The sequence below is a fragment of the Gadus chalcogrammus genome, chromosome 6 (assembly GCF_026213295.1).
Source record: "Gadus chalcogrammus isolate NIFS_2021 chromosome 6, NIFS_Gcha_1.0, whole genome shotgun sequence".
In the NCBI taxonomy this organism is placed as follows: domain Eukaryota; kingdom Metazoa; phylum Chordata; class Actinopteri; order Gadiformes; family Gadidae; genus Gadus; species Gadus chalcogrammus.
Window position 1 is genome coordinate 7,691,386 of NC_079417.1, and position 16,998 is coordinate 7,708,383.

Genomic DNA, 16,998 nt, shown 5'->3' on the forward strand with positions numbered 1-16,998 from the left:
AAATCGGATGGAAAACCGGTCATTTCTCCAGCTGCACACGACCATTCATAAGTATTCCCATTCATTGACTACTCTGAATGCCGTGGCCGCCTTGCTATCATAATCCCCGACATCAGGAGGTTAAATTCATCTCACCACAGCTGAAAAGCAGACAGGAAATTGTAATTGGAAACTCTCTGGGCTGTGGTCTGCTCATTACCCCTGTCGAAATACAAAACCTCTGCTCCTCTGCCTCAATCTCCTCAAGCACAGGCTCCGGTGCTCATAACTCAGCATTTTTGACAAAGTGTGACGTCAGCTAAGCCCAACGCTTAATGCAAATAGTGCTTGAGGAAAAAGGAAATTTGGGGCAATAGGATTAAGTTACTTCAAAGGCAAATTTTGCTTGTGTAAGGCAAAGCACGCACCTGTGCACAGAAATTCACCCCGCCCAGCAGCTCCTTGTTCTGTAACCTGTGATACAGTATAATAAGAAGAAGAAGAGGAAATCATCGTAATGTCTGCCTCGCTGATTAGGAGGATGTCTTTATCGACCAGCCATGATACATCTGGGTACACGATATTCACTGAGTCATCTTAAACTGTTGAGTTGTTATTTCCAGGATTAAGACAAACGTGAACGCGAATCCAGTCGTTTGTCAAAACTTGATGGAGTTGAATGTACAATCATAATACAGAAACTGTGTGGATGTACAACGAGGAAAAACAAGACAGTTGCGATGTGTGCACTACATACATGACCTCCACAGGGAGGAATACGTCAAACACACACACTACTATAGTGCCAGCAATAGGGGTGTGTTGACCTGCAACTCTTTTTGACGAACAGCCATTGTTCAAAAAACCTGTGCATCAGGGATAATGGACAACATACTGTGCAATTATCAAAAAATACGAGCGGGCTGCAGGGGATGTATAAGTCCTTCCTGACACACTGGAGCGGGGGTGTTCGCCTGTGAATACTGTGCTGTCAATAACCGCAGGCCCACTCCTTCATTTTATTAGCACGTTCATTTAGAGTCCTGATTGAATTTTAGCGTCCACATAAATGGCTCCGGGGTTTAGGTTCACAAATCAAATCCCAGGCTGGTTTGAGGAATATCAATTGCGCATTACAGGATGTTCTTTCCGTGCTTGAAGTCTATTTTAATTTGCAGGCTAATTTGTTTTAAACGGTTGTCTCCGGACGGTGGTTATAGAGACAGATTTTCTGATGGACTACTCAAGAACAACAACGTGTTGTCCTTTTATTTATTAGTATCTTCTATAAAGCCTAGAAAACGTTCCAAGAACTGTGTGACACTAGCCAGACAAAAGCCTCTGCTTAAACATCATAAACAGTCTTTGGGGCCACCTTCCTGTGGATTACAAAACATAATTCTAAACCCACAGATAGCATAAACCTTGTCTTCTTCCTATGAGACAGGTTTATTTGTGTATTCAGGGATCCATTCCAGGCCTCACAGCCTCCTTTTGACACTGACAAAAAATCCCAGAATTTCCCTTTATCGCATAATCCCAAACATTTGCAAATGGCAGGGGATGATTATTCGACGAAGCCCCATGTCATGAACAACTGGAGCGTTCATTTCAGGGCCATGTTTCAAGATCCCTTTCAAGTATATCACTGAATATTCATTGCCCAACAAATACTCGCTCCAAATCTTTCTTCAATTCCCCATTTTATTTTTTTTATCTTATCATCAATCACACATCTAATGCAAACACAGGTGAAGGAGCACGTCTGTCAGTAGCTTTCTATGTCCGAGAGGAAAGGCCCTGGGAAGCAGCTTTGATATGCATGACCTGTAACATTACCAGAGGCAAAGCAGCTTCACTCAGTGAGCCCTCACAGCGGAGATGCTACAATGCATTAGACTCATCAGAAGGAAGCATAACACTGATAATAACTAGCTCCCATCGCTCAAAGAGTGAGAGAGGAACACCCAACACTTGGATCGTCCGTTGATTCGCTCATCAGAGTTGGTGTACGTAGGCCTCCAGCACTGACATATTGAACCAAGGGATCTTGGTGGGTTCTTCGTAGAAAATAATTAATGTGATGTATTACGAAATCCTCACATGCAATTATTTTCTCCTTGAATCTGAAATGTGTTTACTTGGCAGTATTGTCTGTGACCTTGTTTTTAAAAATGATCAGATTGAATAAGATTAAAATTTGGATTAATCCATCTCGGGAATTCGTCTCTGACCTTTGACACATAATTAATGACTGGATGAGTGTGATTCTATATCTGGGATGTGTTACTATGCAAATTATACTTTGCACATGTTTGTCATCATCATCAACATTTGCTAGTTTAGAGCAAAGAAAGAGCAATGAAGTGATGAGCATATCATTTGGATTTGGTTCCTTTATGCCAAGTCCATTTTGAGAAGCTCGAGAAGGTTCCTGGCTCCTGTAACATTATTCCTCTGTTTGCACTCTGAATCAGAATTTATTTTCACCATTGATTAATGTGCCACAGAAATATACCACCAACCCACCCACTACTCAGAAACTAGCAGCCCAGCACTCCCCTGTCAAAGTGCTCACAAGTACATTCTCTCGAGTAAGAACGCAGCAGCAGGCAAAAAATGTGGGTGGTTTCAGTAGATTTGGTATTGTTTTAATAATTCCAACAGTTCTCGCCTTACTACTACAGCCCCTAACATGAAATCTGTGTTCCCTGAAGGGTCTTCCAGACGTCCTAATACGGCGCTCTCCATTTGACATCCTCAGGTCACAGGGAGTTCACGGCAGGGTCGCGGGCGGTCAGGGCGGATCCGGGTCCGTGGGCTGCCAAAAACCGTACCAGCCTTGTTCCCACTTGTTTCCCGAGCCAGAACGGGGGCACGACGCGAGCTAAGTAAAGCTGAGCGACATCCATGTAAATTCATTTTCCTCTTATCTCCCAGCACATCAGCCCCATCATCTTCCCCTGCCGGTCGTGCTGCGGGCCTGATTAATTAAATCACGCATCATTATCCGTCTATGATTTGCTTTGCTGCTTTCCTCTGTCCACTTGGATTTGAATAAGCTGCAAATCTCCCATCTCAGATAAAATGTGTGTTTGTGTGTGTATATATTTATATAAAAGATATACAGCGATACAGATCTATATAATTAAAGTAAATACATAAATGGGAGCATGTGTATTGATGTCAACTAGCAGTCAACAGCCCTCTGAACCCTTAGAGTGGGTAAGTACCACTCAATGGTAAAAAAAAAAAAAAGACACAGGGCTCCGCCACAGAAGTCTAATGGCCTCTCTCTTTACTTTGACTTCATTCACATTATAAACATTAAACTGAAGGGCTTCTCCTGCTGGTCTCACTGAGGAGATACAGAGGGAGAGGAGTCTTGTGAATGAGATGTGATGAAGGTCAACGACAGCCAGCTCAATCAGATCCGCAATACCATCAGGTTTCAAAGGTAGCGTTCTAAATTGTAGTATTAATAACCCCTGGACTGCCCTGCCCCCATTGGTAGTCAGAAGAAATAACTAACAGGCTCCTTTCACACAAACAAGATACACACATCTTTCTCTGACTTTACTACTCGTTCTTTTGGATGGAATGTCACACTTTAAATGATATGCATATGTACATACTCATACGCACACACTGACTGATACAGCACAGAAATCAAATTCTGATTATTAAGATATTAGTGTAATATTACACATCATCGACAGACCCATACAACTGGCATAACATCAGGTGAGCAATCATACTAGAAAATATGTGGTACATGTCCTATTAAAACAAAAATCCTCTCTTTGTTTGACGAGTATGAGCCAAGCAATTTCACTCTGTCTTTCTCTCTTTTCCTCTCACTCTTTCATAAGAAGCTTCTGTGGAGGTGGAGAGAGGTCATGGCTGCCTGGCTGGGATGGCACTGTGTTACCTTGTTTAAGCACACAACAAGAGAGAAGTTCAACAAGTTCCACAATCAACCCACTTCAGAAGATAGCTTGTGGTAAATTCCAATGTAGATTTCACAGAGATCACCGAGTCGAGATCTAATCTGAAATAGCCAAGGACATTGAATCAATAGTTGATATAATTTCTATCACAAAATAGGAACAGACAATTTATGACACAATTATATAAATGGTTATATATTCAGGGTATAAATGCGTATTCTTTTTAATCATCAAGCTTCTTGAAAATCCTTCGGGCCAGGAAGAAAGGACTAAAGAGGAAGATTTATTCACAATGACCTTTATCGCTTTTTCTTTTTGTCAATAACAAAATAAAAAGATCCAACTACAAACCTAAAAAGAGAGCTACATAAAACAGAACACAATGTTTTCCTTCTAAGCAGCTGATTATGCAACAGGCACTTTTGTAATTAGTCCATATAGCAGCTCTTAAAACCCAATTAAAAAAACAGGGTGTCCTACGGTGAAGGCGGTCACCATTAACGGCCGTTTAACAACCAAGTACGAAAAAAACCTCCAAAAGAAAAATAGGAACTAAGTTCAAATCTGTTATAGATTAGCAGGTATCCTACCTAGATAGCAAATGAAAGGTTGAAACCATCACACCGCAGCTGAAAGGTGTTTTATCGACTGTGAACTCTTGGACAAAAGAGGGCTTCAATAGGAGCCTGAGCATATCTCTCTGCAAGGGTCCTTTGACGCACCTCCAGCCCCCTACCCACGCCCACAACCGCTATCTGCGAGCACTGTACTGGCGGCCGATGTTGCTTCATTCACGGTTATTGACCGGGACAAGGCGCTCTTGAATTGAAAAGAGAAGCTTCATGAATAACAATCAATAACCCGGCTGGGGGACAAAGATTACACACAACGCCCTGCAACACCTGGCAGGAAACCTCTCAAGCCCCGCGCCTCATCACTGCCTGAGCCACTGTTAATACCACTCAAACATCTGGCTGGGGAACTACAATACTGCCATGTATTGTGTATTGCTTGTGTATTGCTCTCACTGGCGTCAACGGGAAGGAGTACATGCAGGGGTGTGTGTGTGTGTCTCCCTCTCAATGATGACATGTTTCTAGCCTCGATTTCTAAAAGTCGCTTACGATGCAACAACTCACTCCACCCAGGGTCATCGCAAAATCTCAGTGAGATCAAAAAATAACCATTTTCCATGTTGCATCAGAAAAGGGGTCACCAAGCCAACTACCCAAGCAAAACAGCAGCCGGAACGTCTAGAAAGATGACAACTGACATTAGGGAACACGGTGAGGGAGGTGAAGAGATAGATGTGGGCTACTCTGTAATAAATAATACGGCCCCGATTAAAGCCTGCTGAGTTATATAGTCAGCGACCTTGGCCGGCAGCCATGCCGGGATTGAAAACAAGGAACAAGCAGGTTTTTTTTTCATCAGCCGATTGCTGGCGTGTCAAAAGCTGAGTTTGTGTGCAAATGGTTCCTTCAGTCTTCCAGTTTACCATTTGGCCAAAAGGACCCCTTTTTGGTTCATTTCCCAAAACAGAGAAAACGTTGCCGGTTTGAGAGAATAAAACCTTAATATATTAGTTCCTGATGAGAATAATACAACAAGAAACACACACGCCTACATAAATTCATACACCATCTGGGAGAGGTGCCAGATTAGGCATAATTGTCTAGAAGGAATATTAATTGACCCTTAAATATTTTAGTAAATGAGTGAGTAAATGTAGACATTTAAATATACAGAGCAAGAAAGCCTTTATTATATTCTGCAATACATGTTTGTCATATTATACATAACAGAAGAGAAGACCAGTGAAGGCTTGGAGAAGTCTTTCCCTTTGGTCACTGATGTGAGTGTGACACAACCTTCGATTTAACTTAATGTCATTACCGTGTGGTGAAAGCCACACACTGATAACCACAACAAAGGTCAATGTTGAGGCAGGGGTGTGTGAAACCACGACCATGAGGTCTGACAAGATGCTGGTGAGCAGATCTGAAGGACAACTGGTGTTTATTGCTGCTGCAACAATTAGTAAAAGTAATCAGTTAATTAGAATTTAGATAGTCGATGAATCATTGACAAAACTCTTGCTCCTCATCCTAAACTTAATTTCTGAATAATTTATGATGGACTTCGACATTATTGATCTTTAAATGACAATTATGAATCAATTAACCAAATGCCGAAAATATAAATCCCCAGTTGAAGTTGATATAGTTGCTTGAAAGGCAGCCCTAATAAATATATTTGCTCAGGATTTTGACCTAACAATCCTTATAATGTGCATTTAATTCCCTTTCAGACCCAAAAACTGCTTAAATCTAAGGAATTCTGAGCTAAAACCGTGTGAACGTTCAGAGCATGGGGACACAGCGCCCCCCTGTGGCCTACTGGGCTGTCTACGAGGGAGAGCAGATGCTGTACAACAGACCCTTCAGATAATGGAGGGAAACAGTTGGCTCCATCAGAGAGGTCATAGATCCATAGACAAGGTGCAACTGCATGGCTACTGAAACATACTGCAGATATTTCATTTTCGTCTGTACATGTATAGACTCCAGTGACTATAGAATATAGAATACTATAGATTGATTAGATATGCAAGGAATGTTTTGTTCTCTTGAAATTTCTGTTTTACAGTTTGTGATGGAAGTATTAATTTACATTTCGCTGGTGTCGCCTGTGTGTGTGTGTGTGTGTGTGTGTGTGTGTGTGTGTGTGTGTGTGTGTGTGTGTGTGTGTGTGTGTGTGTGTGTGTGTGTGTGTGTGTGTGTGTGTGTGTGTGTGTGTGTGTGTGTGTCCATAGCAAGCAGGTAGAAATGAAGTACACATGGTAACCATCATGGCAGAGATAAAATAGTATGCAGAATATTATTGTTCATTCTATGTGTATAAAAAAATCTGAATCACTATCAAAGTGTAAATCATTTAAAACATATTTCAGCAGACACTTGTTAACGTGTGCGTGTTTGTAAAAACATAAAATAATAACATCCAACAATCACCCAGAAGATCCCAGGTTTTGGCCTCATAGATACAACAATAAAAAGCTTTTTCCCCACAAACACAGTCATGCAAACAACCACACAAACAGCTACACAAACCAAGCCTCATCGTCTCACAGCTGTGAAGACGTGACGGTGCAAATACAACAGTGAAAGGTTCTTATGCTAAAGTATGATATGATACAGCCAATGATATCTCAACGACATTCATCATGGTGCCCATAATGTAGGGCATACACTAAATTGAATCCAAAACACGCTTAAGGAAGGTCCCTGTACAGGCTAAGTCCATAGGGGTGTTTGTTTGTTTCAAACAAGGTTGAAACCGAGCAGCACCCAGGAGGTCGTCAGAGGAACAGTGTTGCCAGGGCAACATGCTGATACCGCGTCAGTCGACGTGCACTGGGACAAGATTAACCAAAGAAAAGCAGTAATGTCTGCCTGCTGCACTCTAATTCCTGGATCAATCCGGGCAGCGCCACGAATTAAAGCGCAGTATTAAGCCCTCCCAAGAACCGTTTGGATCCCAGGGCGAACGCCTGTCAGATATTACAATACTCCATTTCCTTACAGTGACACAATATGCTGCTCGATTCAATGGGACACAAGCGGAAGGTTGCCCGTTCTGGAAGAACAACAAAAAATAAATAAAAAAGCTTTAAAGTGGCACTAGCTGTGGTGTGCTGTATACACTGAAGGGAACAGAGAGAGTTTTGGATCGCTTACAAATTCTAGCTGGGGGACGAACAAAACACAACAGCCTTTGCAACTTGAACGTCCTTATCTGCAGGGATTCTATCCAACATAGATAAAGCGAGTCAGGGATGTATAGGAGATCCTTCACCCCGACCGCGAGGTAACACCGAGTAGATAAAAAACGCGACAAGTCCCGAGTCAGACAAGTGCATTCTGGGTAGTGTGAGTGCAAGGGATGGCCAGTTCAGAATACTATCTCGCTAGTGCCTTCTGTTCCTCGGGCGCCGTTTATCACATCGTCCATCATCGAGGTCCGCCAAGAACGCAGCACAGTGCTCAAGAGCACAGAGGAACACAACGTCTACGATTAAAAAGGACCCCTGGCAGCCCTTGCCATGGAGAGCCATGCTTAAATAAACGATACTAAAGGAAGACACATGGCCAAACAGAACATTGACGGTGGATAAATGAGGCAAGATCCCCCACCCACACCGCACACAGACGCACATTGAGTCATAAACACACCCACACATGCCCGTTTTAGTCCAGCGGCACGTCTGCAATGCCGGACCCCATGAGAGTTGTAGCCTGCTTGGACTCCCTCATCTTGTCCAGGCCGAATAGGAGGTCCAGCTGGGTGATGGGACGCAGGTGATCCTCGTCCAAAGGCCTGCAGGACACAGTCCGCACACAGGTTACACTCTGAACGTCACCCGTAAGCCCCGACTAACACCGTAAGGACGCTCTGTAGGTCATCGGTGCGTGTTAAAGATCGACTTTTCATTGATTTCTCCTTGAAACAGTTCTTTGCACATCATGCGTTTACGGTTGCCGATCAACAAGGGATAACAGCTGACACTGACCTTACTTCCTACTTAGTTATCTTTAAAACAGTAATTATATGTACCAAGAAAGCACTATTGTGAAGCATGATACACAAACAAAATGACAAACTGCCGAACTTGAGACAACCCTGTTTACTTCATGTACATTTTTCCAAAATGTGTATTTTTTTATAACTTGGCAAATCCCACACCCATCTGTTCCAGGCAGACAGGGAACATCGATATATAGTCATGATAATAACACTTTCTGTCACACCCTAATAATAAATAATGACGTGTCAGCTTAGGAATTTAAAGCCCCATGTTAAAAGAAACACTTGAGCTTTATTACATTTAACCATATGGCCTTTTGGGAGATCAGGTTTATGCCAAATAAAATACATCCCTTACTTCGTTTTGCTAATGTTAAGTCATATGTTCGTATCATAAATCATATTTAATTTGGACTAAAAATCACTTAATAATTTTTTTTTCTGTGTCACTACAATGTCAGTGAAAACGCTAAAACTAGAATGCTAAATGATCATCCCCAAAATATCTCGAAACTAACCAAAAACGAATCTGACACTAACCCTACCCTGACTCGACCCTAACCCGACCAAAACCCTTACACAACCACATCCCGACCTCAACACTAACCCTAACACCAACCCGACCATAATACCAACCCTTAAGGTTCGTTCACACCAATACGCGAAGGGGCGACACGATCCCATTGAAAGTGAACGTAGAGACCACCAGCGACAGTTTATGATTTGTCGCGCGACAAAACTTGGGCGACAACGTGAACGGGCGACAAATGTGTCTTTTGGTGTGAACGCACCTTTACAGCACGCCAACCATAAAACAAACCCCAACACCACCCGACCCCAACACCACCCTGTCCCTAACCTGGCCCCAACCCGACCATAAAGCTAACCCATACAGCACGCCGACCATAAAGATAACCCCAACTCCACCTGACCCCAAGACCACCCGGTCCATAAATCTAACCCGTACAGCATGCCGACCATACATCTAACCCCAACACCATCCGACCCCAACCCCACCCCGACCTGCCTCTATCAAATGAAAGACCCTCTGCATCAGAACACGGCGGCTCTGTTCGTTCGTGACCTACCGCTCCTCCTCCTGGTCCTGCATCTGCTGGGCGATCTGCCTCATCTGCTCCTTGCGGACGTAGTCCCTGACGCGGTACATGGCCGCGTCGCGACACAGCTCGCGCAGGTCACTGCCCGAGAAGCCGTCCGTCTTCTCAGCGACCTCCTTCAGGTTGATGGCGTTGCTCAGCTGGACAGCGACAGAGAGACCCAGAGAAGGGGAGCGAATCACACACTTTGACCAGGTGATTCACTTTTAGCAGACAGCTTTAGCAAACAAGTAAAGCAGACACATCATCGCAAAACAGTCATTAATAAATCATAAATGATCCATTATTGAATAGATGGATTCAATTAATAGTCATACACAACATTTAGAGCACATCATCCAGACATAACGGAGTAAAAGTAAATATTGCGATGGGCCATAATGCAAATTGGAAGCGTTTGAATAGATTGCGTTGATGCCATAACGCATTTGTAACACAACGATAAAAAACGGTTATTTGACGTTGTTTCTAAAATAGGGTTAAAGAAAAAATGCTGAATTCAACATGCTTACAAACGATCCAAAAGAATACCAGATCAACTACTTCAAGGAGAAATGCAGAGATTACACTATATGCCGATATGCATTTTTCAGTCATCACTTCCATTTAAAAGATGGGCAACAGCGATGAAGACAACTACGCATTGACCAAAAGGTTAACGTTGGCTTCTATGAAAAGTACAAAAAAGTGTCAAACTCTATCAAACGCTTACGTTCTCTCCCGCCAAGATGAGCTTCAGGATCTCTTGTCTCTCTCTTGTTTTCTGTGGAAAGTCAGACAGATAAAAGTAATGACCCACATCCATATATTATTGGACAAAAGGTTGACTGTTTAACAAACATTGATCAAAATAGGGAATGGTAAGTACCATAAAGGTTAATCATTATGCTAAATACATGATTACGGTCTGGACTATTAATTCCAGCCCAAATATGAATTCAATCGATTTTTCTTTAAATTAGGCACTTTCGAAGAGCAGTGCATTTTCTTTGGAAGAGAAATGTCAGTCAGTAGCACATCTCTCATAACGGAAATCACGGAAACCCTGAGAAGAAGCCATCATGGCTGGTCAGGTTAGTTTACTAAAGGCCAATCCACAACAGCAGCAGCACAAGCAGTGTTAGTAGTGATACTGTGTGTTGAACCTTACAGGCAAGCCAACATGAAAGGTGGTGGGCATGCGACGCAGGATTGCTGGGTCCACATCTTGGGGCCTGTTGGTCGCCCCCATCACCATCACCTAGCATAGAGCAAGAACAGAGTTAACGAAACAATCACACAACACGGATCACCTACCATAGATAAAGACCACAATGCTAAAGAAAAAATGATACACCAACCATCCCCCATAGCACATAGACAAATTAATCTATGAGGTTGTTCAGCCTTTAACCTGCCTAGCGGTCAAATTTCTGAAAAAGGTCATTAACACTCCCTACCGGCTATGGATGTGGGTACTATTCACTGCATTATCTGGCAAGTGGCTATAGTTCTGGATGGGGCCGTTCATCCTTTCACCTGCCTAGTGGGTATTTTTTATGGATTAGGTCATTCAGACTCTCACCTGGCTGGTGGCTTTAGTTCTGGTTGAGGTCATACAGACTCTCACCTGGCTGGTGGCTATAGTTCTGAAAGAGGTCATTCAGACTCTCACCTGGCTGGTGGCTTTAGTTGTGGTTGAGGTCATTCAGACTCTCACCTGGCTGGTGGCTTTAGTTCTGGTTGAGGTCATTCAGACTCTCACCTGGCTGGTGGCTATAGTTCTGGATAAGGTTATTCAGCCTCTCACCTGGCTGGTGGCTATAGTTCTGGATAAGGTTATTCAGCCTCTCACCTGGCTGGTGGCTATAGTTCTGGTCGAGGTCATTCAGACTCTCACCTGGCTGGTGGCAGCAGTGTCCAGGCCGTCCCACAGGCTCATGAACTGGGCCTTCATCATGGCTGTGGCCTCGTGGTCCAGGCTTGAGCGGTTCCTCAGGAAGGAGTCTGAAGCGAAGATAAGCAAGCGATGGTCTTTAGAAGCTAAATAAAAGCCTACGAAGTGTAGCTAGGCATATTCAACCCTGAGTTGAAGTCCTGTTCATTTTCTGGAGAGACACTTTGATCATGAATGCAAGTGAAGTTTGGCGAGAGATCACTTATTTACATGAATGAATATAAATTCCACAAACTTTGTAAACATTTACTCTAAACATTCACAGTGATATTGACATTAGGTATGTATTTGGTCTTGTATTATGAATACAATAAATCAGCAAAGAACATTGCTCACGGAAAATATGGAGATTTACTGATCTGTTGTAGACAAGGATGCATAATGTATCAGGAATATTATGACTTGAAATGTTCTGAGGTTCAACAAATATCATTTAATTTCCTCTTCTTGTTTGAATAACAGGAGAAACTGAAAATGGCTCACTCGGTTTAGCTTACTAGAGTTTGGGCTAGCCATTGCCATGGGACCAACAAACGCCAACATGCTAAACGTCAACTGTTAGCAACACAATGAAGTAGGGGTGGGGAAAATAATCGATTATTCGATGCATCGCGATTCTCGCTAGAACGATTCTGTCTCGATGCAGATAAATTAATAATCGGAATAAAAATAAAAATAAATGAAATCTCTTTTTTTTTGCTGCAACACTGTTCACCAGAGAGGGATAATTTTGTAATTTTAAAATTATGGAATTTATCTTAAGTGTGTATTGGCCAATCTGATTTATCTTGACACGATTGCGATTCAGCCTACGCATAGCATGCGTGCAAACTCACAGCCAGAACTCCTTATAATTCAAGAGCAGCTTTTCCTTTAATGACATAGAAAAGAAAGATTAGAAAGAAAATAAAACTGAAACCTATTTTTTGCATGCTTCCATATTGTGTTATAATGCAAGCTGCATTGATCATTGCATTGTTCATAGAAAGTCATATTTGTGACAAAAGCTTTCTCTCTTATGAAATATTAGATAAGTTAATTCATCTGTTGATGTCTTTAATGATCATCACAAAACTCTGAGTAGCAAACCCAGGTGTATGTATATATTTTTAAAAATCACGCATGGAAATGTACATAAAAAAAATTGTTGCATCGATAATCCCTTCAGAATCGAATCGTTGAACTCATAATCGGAATCGAATCGTGAGGTGCCGAGAGATTCCCACCCCTACAATGAAGTCACACTGACCGATCTCATCGATGAAGATGATGCAGGGCTGGATTTTCACCGCCAATGAGAAGACGGCAGCCGTCAGCTTCTGTGATTCACCGTACCACTTGTCCGTCAGCGTGGATGGCTGCAGGTTGATGAACTGACAACCGGAAGCTTTGGCTGTTGCCTTGGCGATCAGAGTCTTTCCGCACCCCGGTGGGCCAAACAAAAGCACGCCTAGAAGAGAAATTCAAAGAGTTATGGAACAGATATGAAAACATATTATTTGAATGAAGTCTCCTACCTACTAGGCAACTTTAAAGTCGGGCCCGCCTTCGGCACTACACTTTACACACAAGACTGGTCTTGACGAACGGCCTTGCCTTGCCGTCGGGTCAGTGGTCCACACTAGGTGATTGGGAACATGGGGGGTCCACGCATGAACACTCTACCATCAGATTCTCTGTGCTTAAACCCTTGCCAAATCTAGCAGGGAACATGTAAACTCAAGTAGACACGAATGAGGATGACCTGCCCAGGATTAATTGATTTGGATTCAAATGAAGAAACAAATGCTGTGTTCCAATATCCATACTTCCATGAGTTCACTTAAACGTAGTACACTATCCGCACTCACTAAGTGCGCTTATTTTCAGATGTCAGTGTTGTTCCAAATCGAATACTCCGTGGTGCAGTAACCGGAAATTACGATCACGACTGCTTCGAACGGTGAACTCTTTACGCCTAGCAGCTATAAAAAGCTATAAAAACTACAAAGTTACTCTATTATTGCAGACTATGTGGAAAATGCGCCGACTTTGGCTCAGCCTGGCTCCGCCCTCTTACGCTACATAGCTAAGATGGCTGCCGTTGAGTACGAAAAGCGTACATCGATCCACACTTAGCGATTTTTTTGAGTACACCATCCAGGTCCTTTCAGTACACTTATTTTTGCCCGATCTGAATTGGAATGCCCTACATAATCAAACTAAGGCCAGTAAGTACGGATAGTATGATATTGGAACATATTTCTGTGTATTTAAGTTTATGTTCCATTCTTATAGGATTATTTATGTTCTTCTCGATCAATGTAGCGGTGCTTTTGTAGGCATGCTCCCCTCTAAAAATGTCAGCTCTATTATTCAAAACACAGAAAAAAAAACAGAGAAATAAAATGAACAGTACAAATGGAATATGGATATACTGAAACCTTTCAAACGAAAGACAGTAATTCCTAGTGTTTTTCCAGGTTGCAGGAGTTGTTGCTCTGGTAGATAAGCAGCAGTTTAAGCCATTTCAAATTACAGGGTTAGGTTAGGGTTATGGTTAGGTCCGATGACTAGTGTTTTAATAAGAATGATTATAGGTTAGCGATGAGACCGATGACTCACACATCTGAGTCATCGGTTTACAGGAACGGGTTGTTTGCTTCCTCCTACTAGAGTCGGTATCAAATCGGTCTGAATAAAATGTTGCCGTCCTGACTCTACGGGGGTGGCCAAGTAGCTCATGAGACCTCCCACACTACATGATAAACAGAGCTGACTTCCGTCCCGACCAGCCCCCCAATCCCCGACTGAGTCAGCGAGTTTGTCGCCTAGTGGGTATTAGACTGATTAATAGACTGATATTTGTTAGTTTGTTTTTTTGGATTTCATTTAATAAAATAAAGAAGAAGTGGGTGATCTCAACATAGCCATGACTCAAAGTCCAAACGATATTTAGGCCACACATGTAAAACACTAGTTTTAAACGGCTTCAGCAACACAGACTGGAAAAGATAAAGAATCTACAACTAACCTACGATGATTCTTTATCAGTACATTTGTGGTACCTTTAGGTGGCTGGAAGAGCTTGGATCCAGCCAGGAGGTGTCTCTTCTGGAACGGGAGGATGACTGTGTCCTGCAGCTCATAGATGACCTCGTCCAGCCCTGCTACGTCCCTCCAGGTCACCTGCAGACAGGAAGTAAACACCTCTAACCTCCGCTGATCACAGACAATTCAGGAAGCGTGTGCCTTAAGCCCTCCACTGAGTCACAAACATTGTCTCCAGTCCAGAAGATACTGTGATGACCTCTATCACACCACAACAACAGGTTGTGTGACAATCATACTGTGTGAACCACGATTGCCGTCTAATAGAGTTGGCAAAAAGATGAGCTGGAAGACGGTCATCTTATTTAACATAGTATTACAGTAGTATTATAGCCTGTGCAAAATGAAAGTGTGTTTTTCAAACCTTTATTGATCGTGGGTCCACTAGGAGTGACGCGATGTTCATCTCATACTCTGTGAGTTTGACTCCCTCCACACCAATCCTTTTCATCAGCAGCTCTGCCTAGCAAATTGAATACAACACTTTTTAGAGCAGTAAAGAGTAACAATACAACAAAGACGAAAAATAACATTTGCTGTCTGAAAAAAAAAAAAAAAGCTAACCTTTTTCTTGGCCAGGTTTTTCTGCTTCTGAGTTGGGTCCATGGCTTCCATGACCCATTTGATACTGTAGTATGTGGCAGCGCCAAAGATGGTCAACCTTAGCAGCATTCCAACCACCTCATTCCTGGTCAGCGGCCGCAGCAGCGCCTCCCGTGGGAGATCTTTCAGCAGCATCTCATTTGGCAAGGGTCAGTCCATTGACTAGAGAAAAGAGCGATACAGTTATTTTGGGTGCAATTAGGAATTTCCTCAATCTCAAGGTTTAACCTGACCAGCCAGCTTGTTTGGATATATGTTTTATGCAGATGTTTTAAACGATTGAAGCGCCGTTAGGCATTTGACTTTGCATCACCAGCATCATAGTGATGCCAGTGCCAAAGGATGTTGGTTAGCTATCTGACTATGTATGTTATCAATTGCAAATCGCAAACGTATACACTGATTTATATAACACAAATAGCGTGACACACTGGACTCTTGATAAATCTTATATATATAATTTAATATTTTCATTAAAGCTTGTGAAATCAAAAGAACACTTACACAACATCAACCGGGTGAATACGGTTTGATCGTCATGAAAGTCGGTGCGGTTACCATCGTGACTCGGGTGGAAACAAGTGCTGCAATTTCCTTGGTGAGTTTTGTTCCGACTCTGCGCTCAACGAAAAAACCACTGGATGGCAGACTTGTACCTTTTTTCAACAGTCTTAGAAACCTTCAATTTCAGAACTGTAGGTAGACTTATAATCGAGTGGCCTATATAAATTAGATACTGTACGATTATGTTAAATTAGAATATTAACAGATTTCGAAATAGCCTACAGTTTTGGCATTTTTAATTATGTATGCAAACATATTGATTTAGTTTATATTTTGGCTTAATATAAATCTAATACAACTATCATATAGAATTCCTGAAATGAGTCCAACATACTGAAAAACATTGTATGTTTCTGTTCAATAGCAAATCAAAACCCCTTATTTTCCTGTTTTCTTTCAAGGTGAGGCTGCTATAAATCAGACACTTTAGGTAATGATAATGATGATAAGATCAATCTATCGTGTGATTGGATAATCAACAATCCAAGATGTGTCTAATTGAAAAGTCTACATTCCAAGAAAGGTACCCTTGGTCCCTTTGTGATCATCTGGCCCGATTTCAGTTTGATTTCCATTCATTTCCAATTCTATTTGATGGTGGATAATTCAGTCTCCTTAACACCGGCCACACAGATAAGGATTTAACAAATGGCCTCCTCCAGCAAGGCAATTCATCACACCCGGGCCAAAGGGATTCTAAGTGTCACTGATTTAGAGCTTTCCCACTACTCTTAAAATGGCTTCCTCCTCTGCTTGTGTCCAGACTCTTCCCTTTCTTCTCTGCCCCATGATTGCATAGGAGTATTTGCGCTAATATAATAGAAACATTTTGCCCTTTTGCCGCCGTATTGATTCAGTACTATCTTATGAATAAAGTGAATGTGGATTTATTTGTAATGATCCCCTTAATGGCCTAATAAGGACACCTACTATTTGTTTTATGATGTTTAGATAGAATTTATGAGTCAAGTCCGTTTATTTGTAAAGCCCTTAATCACACTTAGTGTCTCAAAGGGGCTTCACAAGCCCACATTATACGACACCACATAACCCTATATGCCCTTTAAAGGAAGAAGCTTCTCCGCTCTCAAAGGATAAAAGTATTGAGAAGCACACAGTCACGCTACATCCACCCAACATTTAATCCTGCTTCTAGTCAATACACATGCAG

The 16,998-nt window shown here is 42.2% G+C and overlaps 1 protein-coding gene across 1 annotated transcript; it reads right to left on the reverse strand.

Moving 5' to 3' along the window:
- Positions 1-5,186: 5,186 nt before the first annotated feature.
- On the reverse strand, positions 5,187-15,853 carry atad1a (ATPase family AAA domain containing 1a). The gene is made up of 10 exons (XM_056592715.1): positions 15,768-15,853; positions 15,225-15,425; positions 15,025-15,123; positions 14,618-14,738; positions 12,820-13,020; positions 11,514-11,620; positions 10,785-10,874; positions 10,347-10,397; positions 9,605-9,774; positions 5,187-8,309 (listed from the first exon to the last, which is right to left on the reverse strand). The coding sequence occupies exons 2-10, from the start codon at positions 15,396-15,398 to the stop codon at positions 8,180-8,182; spliced, it is 1,143 nt and encodes a 380-aa protein (XP_056448690.1). The 5' UTR covers positions 15,399-15,425; positions 15,768-15,853; the 3' UTR covers positions 5,187-8,179.
- Positions 15,854-16,998: the final 1,145 nt, after the last annotated feature.